Source organism: Emydura macquarii, unplaced genomic scaffold, assembly GCF_026122565.2.
Source record: "Emydura macquarii macquarii isolate MOO-44397 ecotype Brisbane River unplaced genomic scaffold, CSIRO-AGI_Emac_v2 contig_3348, whole genome shotgun sequence".
NCBI classification, from domain to species: domain Eukaryota; kingdom Metazoa; phylum Chordata; order Testudines; family Chelidae; genus Emydura; species Emydura macquarii.
Window position 1 is genome coordinate 7,945,526 of NW_027133485.1, and position 18,124 is coordinate 7,963,649.

Here is an 18,124-nt window from a genome sequence, read left to right on the forward strand (position 1 = left end):
TGCACCCTCCATTTACAGTGGCTATAAAGTCCTATCCTGTGGAAAAGATGGGCTAATACAGTGGCTCTCAGCCTTTTGTTATTATTATTATTATATTCCCATTGTGCCTATGACCACCCAGTCATGGACCAGGACCCCATTGTGCTAGGCATTGTACATATACAGAACAAACAGAGGGCCCCTGCCCCAAAGAGCTTACAACCCAAGTAATATTTTTATATTGCAATTGCTTTTCCATAGTGGGACCACCTCAGAGCCTCCGCACTCCCGTCTAGCTGGGATCCCCTTCCCTTTTAGCAAGATCTCAAGATAAGGTTGGCCCCCAGGTGGAGAACACCAGGACTAGTAGACAGCACTTTATGCAATCTAGGGCATTTCAAAAGCAACACAATATTGCTGCTCTCTCTCTGCCCACTACAGTTTGGCTCAGAGAAGCAGAATTCCAGGCTCCAGCTGTGGAGGTCTGTTCAGCCCCTGAAACACCACTCCTGACTGATCTGCTTACCAGCTGGCTGAGAAAAGGCCATTTCGCTACCAGCTGCCTAATAGTAAAATAAACGTTTATGCTTTGTGATCTGGCTCCAACCAGGGACTTGCTCTCTGCCTCCCCCAGCCCAGCAAGCGGCTGTTAATATTGGAAAGAGGAATGCTTTAGAAATGAGGGTCATTATTGCCTATTTTAGAAATTGAAATTTCTGTAAGCTCTTGATTGACTTGAAATACCTTCCTTTTCACAAAGAAGAATTGTCCCTTGCTTGATTAAAAACTATTTGGGTGTTGAAGATGGACAAATCGACGAGTCTGTAATCGGAACATGCTCTTCCCATCTTTCAGGAACCTGCACCTTATTCTGCACAGCTAGTCCAAGAGCTAACAGTAATAATGTGCCATGAAATAACAATGCCCAAAGGTGTGAGTCCACTGACTATCGCCCATCCTAAATGATCCCACCATTGGTTTGCAAACTGCTTAACAATCTAGTGGCACACATATGCAAATCAATTCTCCCACCACTAAAATGCAACCACCTCTAAGCAGAAACATGGCAACTGTTGAACAGAGCAGGGCAATGTTGCACAAGAGTTCGGGTGGGAAGCAAAGAACAATACTAGTAGTCAGTGGTGCTACAGGGGAATTTAAGGAGACGTAACATGATAATTATCCAAGGTAGAGTTTGGTTGCAACCCCTGAGCCAACCCCCATTCATACGGTTTTGCTGGGGTTGGGTGAAATCACACTGAAGTTGGTGGGCAACAATCAACTAATTGAGCTCCCATATGGAATAAGTAGTTGAAACAATAGGAGACACTCCCCACGGTACAGATGACAAGCAGAGCCAGTGAGGAATGTGAACTATCTGAGCAGTTTTTCACTGGGGGTTGGATATTGTTTGCTGGAGAGATAGGGATGAGTGGATCAGAGATCAAGGTGGCACTGACAGAGGTAGCTGAAACACTACAGAAGCCCACACAGAAGGCAGCAGGGAAACACCAGAGAAACACTTGTAGCATGACCCTGAGATAAAGCTGAGAGAGAGCTTTGAGGTTAAATGCTGGCTGGGAAAAGGGGCTTGGAACTGTGAACAAAGAAACGGTCTCCTGCTTGATTCCTTCTGTGTTCAGGGAAACAAGACTTAGTGTCCATTCTTTGCAAATAATCAGGATTGCATCAAAGATACACCGAAGTCTGTAATCAGTTTCTTCTCCCCAACAGAAACAACCTGCAAGACCCCTAATAGTGGCTAACTGCTCAGGTCAAAAGGTGTAACGGTATTATGTACTGAGTACTATCAACGTGCTCAGTGCTGTACAATGAGGTGAACGAGATGGACCGTGCCGCAAGGATTTTACAAGCAAAGTTAAACAGACAACGCACCTCAGCCACATAATTAGGATGACTTGACTAGGACCCTATTGTGCTAGGCACTGTACAAACCCAGAACAAAACCATGGTCCCTGCCACAAAGATCTTATAGTTCAACTAATAACTCACCCAATTCATTGAGAAGTAGTTAGAGAAAGAGACAGCATAATCAGGTCCAACACATGCATTGTGGGGTCCGATTGCAATGGAGAAGAGGGTAACCATACGTCTGCCTAGCCAATTTTAGTGAAACCAAGACTTCCACAGGAGCTGAGCGCACTCAGAATCTTGCAAGATCAGACCCTGTGCATCTTATTGCTACACATGATGTGCTGAAAGACAGAAAAGCAGCACAAAAATGGCATCTGCAAAGTTTCTGAGAAAATAAGCTTTGAATAGCATCTCCAAAGAGCAGGGGAATTGTGCAGCTTGAATGTTATTTTGAAGGTGTGTAACAGTCTTCTTTGGCATAAGATTTTTACAAAGCAGATGTTCATTTTCTAGTTAGGTTGAGGTGGGATTGGTGCAGGTGATAATATTGCATGCCTATGCCCCAAGAGACAGAAGCAGTGTATATGAAGAGAGAGAAAACCACCAACTGGTGAAGAAAAAAATACCAGGCAGGCACATATACATTATAATCTCCAGGGAAGAGCACATAGAGCCACCACCTCATCCACATTTGACAGGAGATCCATGCAAAACCACTGACATCCACAAATCCTCCCCAAAGCACTCTCAACTAGCTTTAGCTGGACAGAGGATCCAGGCACACTCCAGACCCATCAAAAGAGAAGGGGGGATAGAGGTGGCAGCAGGGAGAAACAAGACAAGAAAGGAGGAAGAATACAAAAAACCGCAAAATCAACAGTGAAGAGGAAAAGATGGGGGGAGGTCAAATCAGAAAAGAAAAGTGGCTAGAATGTAAAAGTGAAGACCAGGAAGGGAAAGACGAGCAGAGGGGAAGGAAAGGAAAGGAGACGCTTTGAATATATGATTTAAGGTTGATTTGGCTATTACCTGAACATTTTCCCAGCTCAGAGGGGAAGAAGGTGACAGTCTCTCTGCAGACCTAGTGCACATTGCACGCTGCTCATCACTTTCACATCATTTGTGAAAGGCTCACAGGGAAGGTGACACTTTGCACTTCTCTCTCTTGCAAAAATGTCAAAGTCAACGTTAATTAGCCTCACAACATGCCTGAGTAGTTAGGCAAGCATTATTATTATTATCCCCATTTTAGTGATGGAGAAACTGAGGCACAACATGTAAATGATTCACCTAAAATGCACAGTATTTCCCCAGTCCTGCAAGGAGCTCCATACACAGAGCCACCTTCACCTTTGCACAGATACTAGGCAGGTACAGACACCCGGCCAGACAAATCTCAGAGCAGCATCAGGGCTTCAGTTGGGTCTTGACTGCACAAGGAATTTGTGAGTTTAGAGACAGATGTAGTTAAATTGATACAACCCCATTGTGTGGACACATTTTGCTTTAGATGTGTTTTGTATCAATTGAATTTAAGTCAGTTTCTTACTTTGCAGACAACACCTTAGCATTAGACCCAGGAACAGAACTCAGTAATCTCAACTCCCAGTCTTTTTCCTCTAATGAAGCACATTTGCTAGTATCTTTGACACTACTTATCAATGCAATAGCCAAGAGGAAAAGACATATACACTAAGAAAAGGGGCCTGGGAATTTACTCATTTTCATCCTAGGGCATCTCAAAACTAGTGCATCACATCCTACATACTGCTGCTTGGGTCTCTGGTAGAACTTCCTCCTCGTGTCAGTCTTATCAGCTTTATTCAATATAGACATACTACCCAAGCAGCTACACAGTGCTAAGTAAACTCCCCAAATCCTGACCCAGCCTGCTAGCTTAAGTCCTAGGAGAGTCCCCGTGATTTCCAAATCCTGACGATGACACTGCAGGCAGGGACTCATGGTATTGTGGTGCACAGATACGATGGTGAAGGAGCACTAGAAACACCTGCATACATAAGCTGTAGCCATGCTGGTCCTAGAATAGTACAGAGATAAGGTGGATGAGGTTGTTACCTCCCATTTCTGTACCGATAAGGGCAGGAGTATGGGGGCCACACACACCCCAGGGGATGCATATTGCTCCATTGGGTTCGCCTGTCACCATTATCTGGACATCTCCAGCCACAGAGTGGGTCTGACTCTGCCTCACCCATAACCCACAAAGGGGCTGGAGGGTTCCCTCAGCACCAGCAGAGTTCCCCGTGGCATCCACCGGGAGTGTTACCATATGTCCAGGTTTTCCCAGACACGGCCTCTTTTCTGAGCCGCCTGTCTCTGTCCAGGCAGATTTTTCAAATAACAAGAGATGTCCAGGGTTTTTGCAGGTCAGAGAGAGAGAGCCCCCACTGATCCACTTCCTCCCTCCCCTGTATCCACACCTGATTAGTCCATTCCCCTGAGCCACAGCTGCCGGACCCCTCCTAGCCACCCAGGCCCCGCGGCCCTCAGCCCTGGGGAACGGGTCCCACAGGGAGGGGCTGACAGCCGCCACTGCATCCTGGGTTTGGGCCAACCACCCAGCCCCAGTCTCAGGGAGTATGGCTGCCTCTCATCTCCAGGGAGTGCCCCTGTCACAGGCAACCCCCCACTGCATCCACTCTGGGGGACCTTAAAATACGGTCACCCCGGGCCAGACTGTTCCCTCAGGCCCACATGAGCAGCGCAGCCCAGCCGCCTCCCGTAGGTACTAGGCAGGTACCCAACTGCTGATGCTGATGCTGCGAGGGGGGGAGGCTTTTAACAGCCACTATGGGGCCGGGCACACCTCCGCCAACCTCCCATTGGCCAGGCACTTGCCATCCTTTCAAGGCTCCTCCTATGGCACAGCAAGCTTAGGGAAGTAGCCTCCGATTGGCCAGGCCGTGGGGCCCGTCCCATTCTGATTGGTCTATTATAGCCATGGTCCCCTCTTTGGTCCGGCGGTTGGATAGGGCTGACGCACCCCCCCGTTCTTTGTTCAATGATTGGGCGGCTCAACTGCCATTCTCCGGATATTTCCCTACTTCGTTCTTCAAGCTGTCCGTCAATCATTCTGGGGGCGGGATTCTGCGGCGTCCGGTGGGGGAGGGGCTGCGTTATGGGAGAGACAGAGCGGGACAAAGGGCCTTACCTCCTCTTACTTTTGGATATTGGGATTTCGCTCGCTCTCTTTCCTGACAGCCTATTGGTCAGTGAGGTTGTCAATCAAAATTAGGGGGCGGGACTATAGTGTCAGTAAAAGAGAGACTAAGACTCCTTTTCTCCGTTCCAGAATGGATAATGAAGCTGTCAATCTATTCTTATTTTTCTCTCTGATTGGTCAATCTTGCTATCACTCATACTGTGGGGTGGGTGCCTGGTGCGAACGCCCAAGGGGGGGGGTGGAGTGAGAACAAAGTCCCTTCAGTAATTGGAGGATGTGCTGTCAATTCACCCTTCTTTTTCTCTGATCAGTTCCTCGAGATGTCACTCACAATTTGGGGCGGACCTCCAACCAGAACACAGTGGAAGGGGCGGGGAAAATTTTTGGATCTCTTGATTGGCTCTCTTGACCGTCCGTCCGACCTTCGCTGTCGTTGATTGGTTCCAACTCCCGTCGATCCCTTTCTGTCATCCTCTGATTGGGCGAGGGGTATCGTTGTCGGCAGAGGCGGGGCGGGGCGCGGCGTCTGCGCACTGGGACGCGGCGGGGAGGGACGGACCTGAAATTATTTTTATTTCTTTGTTTCCAAGGGGGGGGGCTGTTGGAAAAAAAAAAAAAAAAAAGCGGAGGAAAAAAAAAATCTCCCCGGCCGCGAATGTTGGTGCCGTGAGCCGGGCGGGTCCGAGCGAGCGCGGGCCGGGGCGCGCGGGGCCGGGCCGGAGGCGGGCGGGCGGCCGGGAGGATGAAGCGGCGGAGCGCGGACTGCAGCAAACTCCGGCGGCCGCTAAAGCGGAACCGCATCACCGAGGGCATCTACGGCAGGTACTGGCCGGGTCCCTGCTCCCCTGCCCCAGCCAGCCCCTCGTCCCCTCCCCCTGCCGCGGGCGCTCCTACCACGGGGTCCACCCCCCACCCGGCGCCCCGCTTTGTCCCAGCTCCGGGTGCCCCTGCAGGACCCTTCCCCCGGCCCTAGCGCCGCTCGCTCCCCCTCCCCTTGGGATCCCGGCCTGTCAGTGTCCGCCCCTCCCCCTGGCGGCTCGCTCCCCACCCACCCGAGGGACGCGGCCTGTCAGGGCTGAACATCCCTTCCCTCAACCCGGCTCCCGCTGCAGCCTCTCCCCGGCGCGGTCTCTCGGTGCCTCGCACCCCCCGGCCGCCTCGCGAGGAGCTGGGCCTCGGCCGGCTGGGTAACCGCCGCTAGGCTGCACGCTGGGCCCGGGGCCGGGGGTTGGCTTCCCGGCGCTCGGTGCCTGCAGCCCGAATGACTCCGCTTCGCATCCCAAAGCTGAGCCCTCTCCTGCGAGCCCCCCCATCGCCTCCCCTGTGGGTCCGTCTACTGCCAGTCCCCCCCCCCCCCCCCCATCGTCTCCTTTCAGGGCCTCCTTCCCCCACATTGTCTTCTCCGACCCCATAGCTTCCTTTCAGAGCCCCACATCCTCTCATACTCCCTGTCCCACTCATTGCCTTCTCCCAGTTCTACACACACACACACACACACACACACACACACATTGCCTCCTCAGAGCCCCCCATTGCCTCCTTTCTGGGGGCTTTTTTCATACTTGCCTCCCACACACATTGTCTTCTCTCAGAGCCATGCCCCCTCCTCCCTTTGCCTCCCTTCAGGACCCCTCTCTCCCCTCACATTGTCCTCTTTCCTCTCAACACCCCCCCCCACACACAGTCTCCTCCTAGATCAGTGGCTCTCAACTTTTCCAGACTACGGTAACCCCTTTCAGGAGTCTGATTTGTCTTGTGTACCCCCAAGTTTCACCTCACTTAAAAACTAAATCAGACATAAACACAAAAGTGTCACAGCCCACTATTACTGAAAAATTACTTACTTTCTCATTTTTACCATATAATTATAAAATAAATAATCTGGACTATAAATGTTGTACTTACATTTCAGTGTATGGCATGTAGAGCAATATAAACAAGTCATGTCTGTATGAAATTTTAGTTTGTACTGACTTTGTTAGTGCTTTTTATGTAGCCTGTTGTAAAACTAGGCAAATATCTAAATGAGTTGATATACCGTCTTGAAGACCTTTGCATGCCTCCAGGGGTATGTGTACCCCTGGTTGAGAACCACTGTCTAGAGCACCTCTAATACCTCTTCTCAGAGACTCCCTTCTCCTCAAAGTCCTCCTTGTATTGCCTTCTCTTCCTGCTCAGGACGTGCCCCCTCATTCATCTTCCCTCTTCCCCAGCAACTGCTTATGATCTTTACCCTCCCCCTGTCCTTTTTACAGATTCAGTTGAAGTGCTGTCCTGGGTCCCCCATCCTCTCCTTTTTGTATAAATCAGGGTGAGGATGATTGGGGTGGGTGGGAGTTGCTGGCCAAGGTCCTGTTGGTACTAATTGAAGGAAGCAACTTGGGGAAGGGGATTTGTTCACTCATTTACCCCACATTTGTCCTCCTCAAATATTCTATGATGTAGTGAAGCATTTAGCCTAATGTGCATAATTCAGGGGCTGCCCTGTTCCAAAATAGCAATTGGAGAGAGTTCTCCACATATCTTTTACAGAGCAAAATAATATGACTTCAAGTGGTGTAATATTGTAGACAACTTGTCAGAGTGGTTTGAGAACATGAATTTGCATGAGTGTGAGTGGCATTATGGATGCAAAGTTTTGGTGGACAGCAGTGTTTAACATGTTAGCAAGATTAAGGAGTTAGGTTTTTATGAAGGGTATAATATCTCAGCTAGAAAGAAGTGAAATTGACACATCACCTAGTAATCTTGTCCTCAAATAAGTTCATAGAATTTTTTAAGAAGCATTTTGAAAAGTAAATTGGCTGATTTTAATAAAAAGTAGTGCAAATCCTTTTCTTTAAAGGGACATGGTCAAGTTAAAAATCATAATTCTGTCTGAAATCTTATAAGGAACATCTACATTTAGTGTTATTCCAAAAGATTAGAGAAATAAATTTTTCTTTTTCAGCTTGTTTATTTTGTGCTTTTGACAAAGCTTTTATAGTCAGTTTCACTGTTTCCCCTGTTTGTGTGGGTTTTTTCACAACAGGGGAGATAGGTATTTTTTAAAATGTCTAAAAGTGTGAGTGGGTAAATTAAAAAAATGGCAATAGACTCAGGTACAGTCCAGAAAACTAACCTTTTAACTCATTTTTAAAAAGTTTACTAGATTGCAAGTTCATGTGTCCCTTTAAACTCATAGAGCATTTTGGTGCTAAACATGGGGCATATATGAAAATGAGAAAGAGCAAGAAAATCTCAGATTGAGAAACCTGTTGATGGTGTTTTATTGTAAACAGTAACATATTTTGGCTTGTGTTCAGTGTGTGCATGCTAGAAATATGATTTTACAGAGAGAATGGTGAATAGGTAGAATGGGTTTCCACTTGAGATGGAGTCAAGTACTCTCAGTATATTTGCGCAAAAATTGAATGACCATAGAATTTGGTTAAAGAGTATTAGATATTTTGGTGCTTGGGAGAAACGGATGGACTATTTTTTGGGGATGTAGGGGTTGTCAGAAGGTATTTTTTGCTCATCATACTTCGTCCCTCCCCCACAAATTATGTATTGGTTCCTCCTCCTCCCTTCGATAAAGGGTGTGTTTGCCCTCTTCTGGCATTGTCCTAATATATTAAAGAGCTTTGTCTGCACAGAACTTTTTAAATTAAAATTCCCCACCATTGTGGAGCTGCACCACCAGTAGAAAAGATTGGAACATTTTTTATATGAAGTCATATGTCATTACTGCTCAGAGTAAATCTAGATGTTGGTGGTAACAATGGCAGCAGTTGCCAGCACCTTGTCTACATTCGAACTTCTGGCAGTGGAGCTAAAACAGTGAGAAACTTTAAGAAAAAGACTTGCTAAACAAATAAAGGTAGATAATTTTTCAAGAACAGGGTTCTGAACATGCTTGCATTCCATATAATTGCATAAGTCTTAACTTGTTAAATAAATTGCACTAATTTTATTTTAAACTTTTACTTTAAAGAATAATTTATTTGTGAAGATGGAAATTACAAGAATATCTGTACTACTTAGATGGCAAAAGGCCATCTGACTTTCATGTGGTGTGAAATAACTGCATGCCTTGACATGTTCCATATATGGAACACATCAAAAAACAATAGAACATCTTTTTGAACCACTGTTTGGTAAAAACATGTTTTAATCTTAAAAGAGTATTTTAAAGAGCACAGTTAATTTAAGATATACTTTATTTGAATATTAAACTTGGTAGCTTCCTTAGCGGACAAGACACTGTCAATTAAAGCCCTAAACCATTAGGAGAAAACAACATTTTTGAGATAATAAGAGAGGGATGTCAAATTCAGTTATAGTAATTACAAAATTCTTTAGTAAGACAGAAATTTTGTTGTTAAGAGTCTTGAAACGCTGACTGTTGAAAATCTTGAGCTCTGTGATAATGTCCCATTTCTGTTTATAGTTCAGTTGTGGTCTGTTTGTGCAGTAGGTTGAAGATCTGAGCAAATGTGTATAATATCAATGTTAGCTTTACAAAAGGGAACTCTGATAAGAAATTCCTACCGTGTGTCACCTCATTTCAATATGCAGATTGTGATTCTGGTTATAGTGACTCTCTGCTTAAAAGAAAGTTGTTCTGTGGGAGATAATGTCACTATAAAAGGGTTCCTTTGTATTTCTATATTTGGCTGATATCTGAAATCCCTTCTTTATAAATCTTATTTAAAAATTATATACTAGTACTTGTTTGCTATTGTAATAATTTTGTAAACAAATTTTTCTGAAAAATATAGATTTGTTACTGCTTACTTCACTGGAGTCTTTTGATCTATTGTCTGTGTAATCTCTTGTTCCTAACAAATTGACTGAAAATCTAATGAAAATGTTAAACGTAGTAGAACGAGAAAATATTAATTGCTTCAGAGTGTCTATTCTTGAGCGAAATACCACTTGGAAGTTACAAAGTAATTTAATCTTCTGTTTATAAGATAATATTTAGTGGACACAGTCTCTTGAAAATAGTTTATATGTAGGCAGATCCTTCTAGAATCCTATGATCAGTTGCTTTTAAAGAGAGATTCAACACTATATACCTTCTCTTACATCTGAACAGATTTGGGGGGGGGGCGAGGTGGGATGGAATATTAGATGGAATATTAAGTGGGTGGTTGCTTTTTTAAAAGACTCATACACAACTATGCTAGCTATAGGTATATCTTCAATACAGAGCATCACGTTTCTTATAGTAATTGTTTCCCATGGAATTCTTTATTTTACACTTTGTCATTTCATATTGACATCTTCTGTTATGAAAATTCAGACAGCTTCAAGGTACTATTATAGGAAGAGGTAGGGTAAGCTAGTGTGGAGTGTTTGCTTTTTGGTAACCTCACCAGCAAGAGGTGCTTTATATGGAGTGCTTTTCCCTTTTTCCTCATTCCTTCTCATCTCCCTTCGCTTCCACCTTTTTCACTCATAGTTCAGTATGTCATTATATTATGTAAGTAGTCTCCGATGTGACTTGACAGAGTTCCTAAACTTTTAGGGTTGGTAAGCGGTATATGTGACCCACCTAAAAAGTGGCAATAATCATTTTATAAAATCATGATGATAACTTAGTAGGTTTTGTGTTTGGTAAAATGAGGGACCCAAGCTGTTAGGTGAAACAAACAGACCATTGAATGCATCCTGGCTCTATTAAAAACAGAAAACCTCCATAATGCAATGTTGTCTCCATGATCATAACTAGGCACACGTCTTCTTGGTAGTTTGGAATGTATCTAGCATTATTATTATTTTATTTTATGTTATTATTCCGGTGGCATCTGAAGGCTCCCAACCACGGTCAGGACCCTTTGGTCCTAGAGGTTACCATAAATAAATGATAATATGTGGTCATTCCTGGATTTGGTGGTTGAACACTAATAATAATACCTAACTCTTAAATATCTTGAATGAAATTGAAAAAGACTAAACTGAAAGTAAAATTAGGTACTGGTCAAATGGAAAGTTTTGAATACTTCAAAGGAAGGACTGTAAGCTAGTTTTAAGGAGATGGGTACAAGTGTCCCTATGGCTGTTTTTATAAAGTTATTCAGATAAACCCAAGCTTTTATGATAACTTTCAAACAGGTATTAGATTTAAATAGGAAATTTGATCTGGAACGCATTTGAATTTTTGTTAAAAATTTAACATTGAATGATATATATTTATTCTCCAAATTTCTGAGGAGAACACAGTGGTTACTATTTAAACTACCTGAAATTTAGGTACATATAAGGTACTGGTTGAGAGCTATATAGTTTAGTGAGTACATACTAGACAGTTGGAACAATTATAATTTGGTGATTCTCTCATCTCTCCACAGTGAATGTTTCTCAGTTTTACAGATGTTGTGAAGCCCCACAGCCAATATATCTTCTGCAACAGGAAAGCAATTTATTCCTGCATAATTACCTTGTAGAACAGACCATCAGTATTGTAATTTACATGTGAAAATGCAAACTTCCTGTCTCATTGACTGAATACTATGTTTTCACACTAAAACTTGTGCAATATTTTTTTACTTAACTAATTAATTTCAAAATGTAAGGTCTTTAAAATATGGAATTAGTGATATGTAACTGTACTACATACAGTGCTTTTTCCAGTGTTCATTCCATACGTTAAATCAGCTATTTGGGCCTCAGGCCTTCAAGAAGGGGCCATTAAAATCTCTCTCTGAGGTGGTCTCCTTGTTTTTTCCCTCTCCCCAACTTTCTGCAATTCTCTCCTGGTTCATCCTTTCCACTCTCTGTCCTTTCTGCTTTCTTCCCTGTTCTTTTCCTGCCCACCCTTCCCATTTAGTCGAGTTCTTCATGTACATTCTAAGCTACTTCAGGCCATGATTAAGTGCTGTGTAGTGTGGCATGCTGGCACAGTTGCTGGCAGCTTTGTGCTTGTGTACTGCAACTGAAGCTTCAGATGCCAATGGTGCAATCTCACAGTTTAAAATGATCATTGCTTCTGAAGTACTGTGACAATCTAGGTAGGTTAGAACTCCATTAAGCACCATGTGCAAGTGTGGTAGCACTGTGCTGCATTGCAGGATTTACTGAACATTTCAGAAGAACTTGTCTACAATTTAAGCATACCGTGTTTCCCACAAAATTTTCCGGTCAGCTTTCTAGAGAAGAACTGGATCTTCTATTTTTTTGTGGAGTACAGTCAAAAGTCTACATTTCCATTTTTTTTAATTACCCTTTCCCAATATTTCACAATCATTCTTGAGTGGACCAGGTCTTTTATCCTTCATGCTGTGCATATCTTAAAATCTTCATTAGTCAAAGTACTCTCTGCAATTTGACACTGTTAACTCTTTTTCTCTCTCAATTTTTTCATTAAATTTGCTGTTCCTTGGTTTTTAGTAGTCCCCTCCCAAGCCTTATCCTTACTTGATCTGTTTAAAATCCTTCAGCTTTATTGCTGATACTGCTCATTATATCCCTACTTAATCACGTTGATACTTGATGCCAGTTTTATAGCTGGTTAAGATTTGAGATGAATTCCAAATGCAGTCTACAGCTGACTTTCCTTATACATAATGGAATTCCAAACAACCTTCTCTAAAGCATTGTGTATGCATTCAACGTTGGCTTTTTTAAATACCATATATTGCCCTCAATCACAGGCATTTCCCTGGGCTACCAGCCAAATGAATGCTTAGGAGGATGTGTATATGTCTGAAATCTCCAAGTGGTTAGTGAGAGCTCTACACGTGGAATGAGGACAATATGTAGAGCCCTGCAAATCTGCAGATATCCACTTTATATCCGCGGACCATTTTTGCAGATTGGATGCGGATACAAATTTTGTATCCGTGCAGGGCTCTAACAATATGTGCTTCTGAATGTCCACTATTGTGCTACTTTTCTTGTTGGTATGATCACTTTTGATAAAATATTCACTAGATTTTGTGTACTACCTAACTTCTGATTTGGCTTATATCCAGGTGTTACGCTTTTGACCATGCTAACAACTCATACTGTAAGGGCAAATGGTACATTCTAACTCAAGGAACATGGTTTCTTTTTAATCCATAAAGATTCTTCCCAATGATGATTTAATCTGGCACTTTTTTTTTTTTTTATCATCTTCCTTTATCAGGCAAAACATTTTCTGCTCACCCTTCTCAAACTGCCCTGGAGATCTGTAACAAACCAACAGTATTACCTTTTTTAACCTTATCTTAAATTCAGGTCTCAATATAATTTGGCTTAAATTTAAATGTTCTACTATGTCAACCCCAATACTACAGGTAATATTGCTTCCCTCTACAGATGTCTCTCATTCCAGTAATATACTTGTTGCTGAATGCATGCCTCCAGTTCAGCCATTGTATAATATTTGCTTCCAGAATTTCTGTAATAGATATGTAACTTTTCCATTTCACCTTCCCTTACTCTCATTCCTATAATACACAGATTTTCTCCATACTTACGCACTGATTTAGTACCTGGGCAGGTCCCTCTCTGGATTCTTCAAATCTCCCTTCCTTATTGCAAAATATTTTCCATATAAATTTTCATATTAGTCTCATTTTGTTTACTTCATGTCATTTATATGTGTTCTGTCCTGTATTGCTCTTGTTTACCTGCTGTTCTCCTTCTGCACATCTTATCTCTCCCTGTTCTGCATCCCCAGTACCCAAAATAACTTTTGCACATAAAGCACTTTTTTCACCTGAGAATCTCCCTTCATAGTCTCTAAATATCCAAAGTATTTTGTCTGAAATCTGCTAGACAGGCTTGAGATCTTGCTGACCAGCACTGTGATCTCTGTAGTAATTCTGCATAGGTACTACACTTCTCCTTTCTGAAGGCTCCCTCTGTATGTGGCACCTTGCCAGTCTCAAGATTTCTTCCCATCCATTATTTTGTGTGTGTCAGACTGCAAAATGAAACATGCCATCGATTCTGGTAAGATTCACTTTGCCGCCTTTGAGACTTGCAGATCATAATGGAATAGAGTGGAGCAGTGTAGTTTGCTACTGTTTTTGGATTTTGTATGCACTGCAAACCATAAAATAGTTCTTACCAATTATTTTGGAAAATTTTTACCTTGCAGCACATACACAATGCAATGATGTAGAGCAGTAAGGACAGAACAAAGCATGAGCAAATAAGGGAGCAGCTTTGGCACTTAGGGAAAAAAGAAATGAATTAACCTTTCAAAAATACAAAGGGAGAGAGACAATTAATGTGGATTTTGGAGTAAAATTGCATGTTTGTTGTATGAGCATACTAGTAATCAATCAACCCTTTTATAAGATTTGCTATACTGGATCAAGTCACTGGTCCTTTCTGGTCAACACTTCCACTTTTGTCTTTATCCTGTCCTGCCTTGCATTGCAAAATTACACTGTCGCTTTTATAGGGAAAGGCCTGTCCTAGTCAGTTCTTGGGCAGATCAGTGAATTCAGCTTTTTGTATGACGTGACAGACCAGGGTAATTATCTACAAGCAATTTGAGCATGCAGGGTTTTTCTCTTCTATATTAAACACTAACTTGGGAAATTAAAATGGGGGCAGTGTGATCATTTGATGCATTTGAGTTTTTCTAGTATGGGGAGTCACACATTTTTCTGCGTGGTAAATATTATGTGTAAGCAAAGATACTGACACAGCAGCTATCAAAATTGGAAAGATATGTGGATGTGCTTAGAAAGATCAATTAATTTGAGAGGGTCATAGATGATAAATGGCTGATGCTAGACACCAAAGGAGTACCAACTGTTTGAATTGCAGGATGAGCATATTGGAGGTGAGGCACAATAGGGACAGTGTCTAGGTAACAATGAGAGAAAGTAAAGCAGAATAGTGTTAAAAATATCAGAGCTTGAAGAGTACAAATGTTAAGGCAGTAAAGGTGAATAGTACAAAGCCGAGGAAAGAAACAGAGCAATTGAGAAATACTGTTAATATTTCCCTCATAAAATACTATTTTAGCAATTTTTGTCGTAAGGAACAAGCTAACAGAATTGTGATTAGCCTGCCAAAACAAGAGCTTATAGCCTGTTTTACCTATAGAGCTTAATTTTACATGTACATCCACAGTTATCTGAGATGTCTGAAGTGTACAGGCACACCAGCATAGGGGACAGCACTGTTTGTCTACTTAGGACCTCTAGTATGGGCGACAAAAACTGTTAAGTAGACTATAAAATTTGCCAGGGATAGCAAAACTAGGTACTGGTCCTTTCTTCCTACTCCTAAGGATCACTGCCATCTGGCCTTCAAACTGGGAAGAAATCACCAGTGTCAAAAGCAGAATTCATTTTCTGTCACTATTTTTAACCCTTGTGTAGCATCCTCAGAATGTGTATTTATGTCTTTTATTTCTTACATTGTGCATTTTTGCATGCATATTTATAATATATTACGCAGTGGTGACTCTACTTTCAAAAGCAGGTACTTCTTGAGGCCCACACAAGTGGATGGTGTCCCCTTTTTAAAATAATAACCCTTTTGTGTTCCAATTGTATTTCATGAAGCGGTTAATTATCTTGAGTCCCTTGGACAACAACATACATCTGGAAAAAACAGGCTTTTTAATATTGGGATGGGCAACCTTTTATATATGTTACATGTAAGAGGTCCTCTTTAAAAGATGGAGAAAGTCAGCATGGCCTTCAGTGGGTTTAATGCTCTGCATCAGAAAGAGTTTTAACTCGGAGACATACTAAATAATTATTAGATTTGCATTACATTTGGCAAAACTAATTTGTTAGAGAACATGTCCATTATTATGGACTTCAGTTGCAGAAAAGTGCACGCTGGTTCAAATGTTTTTGTTTCCCAAACAGCGCTATGATGGGGCAGTCAGGTACACTGGGATTGCTGATGGATATTTTTGTATGTTATTATCTTTCTTGACTGACCAATAAAATTATCTAGGGATGGAATTCTCAAATATCAGATGCAACCTGAACAATTAAGCTTGTGTCCATCCTGCACATACAGATCACCACCCAGCCTAACCTCAAGTGCAGTGCATGTCCACCACAACTGTTCTCCCAGTCTAGTAGCTGTAATGGCATCTGCATGAGGGTTCCTGGCTGTTGGATCTGCTTATGTGCAGATCCATTGGTGTGTTGACATGGATTCTGCCTCCCTGGCACATGAAATTTAAAGTTTCTACTACACAACTACCATACCTATCTCCCTCTTCATGCCTGAGTATTGCAGAGGTCCTGTGACATGGAGGGACTTTGTACAGGTCCTATATCAAAGCCCCAAGAGAATACAATATAGTGTGCAACCAAAACCCACCCTACTACATAACTTCAATTAAAAAAAAAAAAGTATGAGGTTTTTACTATTGTGCTGCAGTTTTGCTATCCTCTGAGATAATTATTTGACTGAAAGACTGCTGGCAATGCTGCAACCACCTAAGAAATATTAAACTCGTAGGTTAATTCCCTAGCATATTTTATTACTTTATTGGGATCAGTTTATAGTTGTGTTTAAAATGTATGCAAATATTTTAATTCTGTAGTGTAAACACTTCATCCACAGATACAGGAAAATGTTTTTGAAATTGTACTATAGAAATAGTATTTTAAAAGCAAAGTAGCATTGCAAATTGACTTAGTCCAGGGGCAGATAGTGTTTTGGGTCCCAATCTTCTTACCTCATTGCCTATTAGACGTCTTATATACCGGTATCTTGTTTATAAATTTCTTGTTAATTTTTTGAATGGGACTAGTCGCAGAGAGTAAGGGTTGCAGAACTGTGCCTTTAGTGGGTAATCTAATATCATACATTAAATGAGAAGGGAACACCAACTGTTTCTCTGCTCTCCAAGGGCAGTGGAGTGAAACAGAAAGACCATGAGGGCTCACAGATGTCACTTTCACATCCCATATAATCATCTGGTTTAACCATATGAACCCAACCATTTACAAGAAATTAAGGTGGAAGTATGGTGTTTTTCCAATCAGAAGTCTTGGAATCTGACCTAATTTTTTTCAGATAAATTGTATGATGCTTCACAGGCATCTCATTATCCACAATGGTACATATCAGTTCTTGACATCTTTCACTTTAACTCATATGGACCCCACAGGTACAAAGAGAATATTCCTCTTGTAACTTGACTGATTTACCACTGAAGTATCTTTACACTCATTCACAGTGCAGAGAATCCATTTCTTCATTCATATAAAAGAGGATGAATTAAATAATATATTTCTTTATATAGTACCAGCTGAGTACTAGGCACTTTACAAATAAGGGTGAGTTTATGGGTGTGGGAATCAAATTATTGTATACCTGTTTGCAAGCTAGCATTTCCTACCAATACCGCTGTAATCACTTTTCAAAATACATTAGCATTTTTGTTGTGGTTAGTAGATTAAAAATAAAGTGCCATTCTGCCTCCACAACACAGTCATTCAATGGCTACATAAATTTGAAACTTCAGTGTTGCTATTTAAAGAATTACTGAAATGGTTATGGGTTAGAGGTTTCTGAGATGCATGGAAGGTTGTCATGCTTAAAATAGTTACAGATAGAGGGCATCCAAGGTGTGCAATTGCTCAGTAATTAGCCCAGTAAAAACTCTAGGTGGTGCCTTACATTAGAAAAGAATAATTCGTAGAGAATTGGCTAACAATAATGGCTTCTCTTTCTGTGATGATTTGCTTCATCACCTAGAGATAAGAATCTTGTTGAATTTTAATTAAATGGAATAAAGTGATTTATCTGATCAGCAACAAGCTCAATAATTTCCACCATTATCAGAGCTCATAGATATTCAGTTGCTTGTAACCCACTACTTATGTGTAACTTTATTATTCACATAAACTTTCTGCTCTGTATCTTTTATGAAGACTTATGTAACTTCTCAGATAATATGGATGGAGACGCACAGTACAGAAACTTGAGGCACCGCTACACAACATTGCATATGTTAATTCTTGGCATTTTATCAGTAGACAGTCCAGGGCAAAGTTCCATTGGTCATACTGGCAGTGTGATACAGTGAAAGTGACTGCTTGAGGATATAATGGAAAAGCTGCTCTGGGTTTAAAAAAATTGTTCGTTTTATGTATATTTACACAAATACCTTATTAC

General features: G+C 41.9%; 1 protein-coding gene across 1 annotated transcript in view; it reads left to right on the forward strand.

Moving 5' to 3' along the window:
* Positions 1–5,649: 5,649 nt before the first annotated feature.
* Positions 5,650–18,124, forward strand: part of MACO1 (macoilin 1) — a 44,505-nt gene continuing 32,030 nt past the window's right edge. The window contains exon 1 of the mRNA XM_067533868.1: positions 5,650–5,860. Within this exon, the coding sequence (XP_067389969.1) occupies positions 5,781–5,860 (80 nt within the window). The 5' untranslated portion in view covers positions 5,650–5,780. The remainder of the gene's footprint in view (positions 5,861–18,124) is intronic.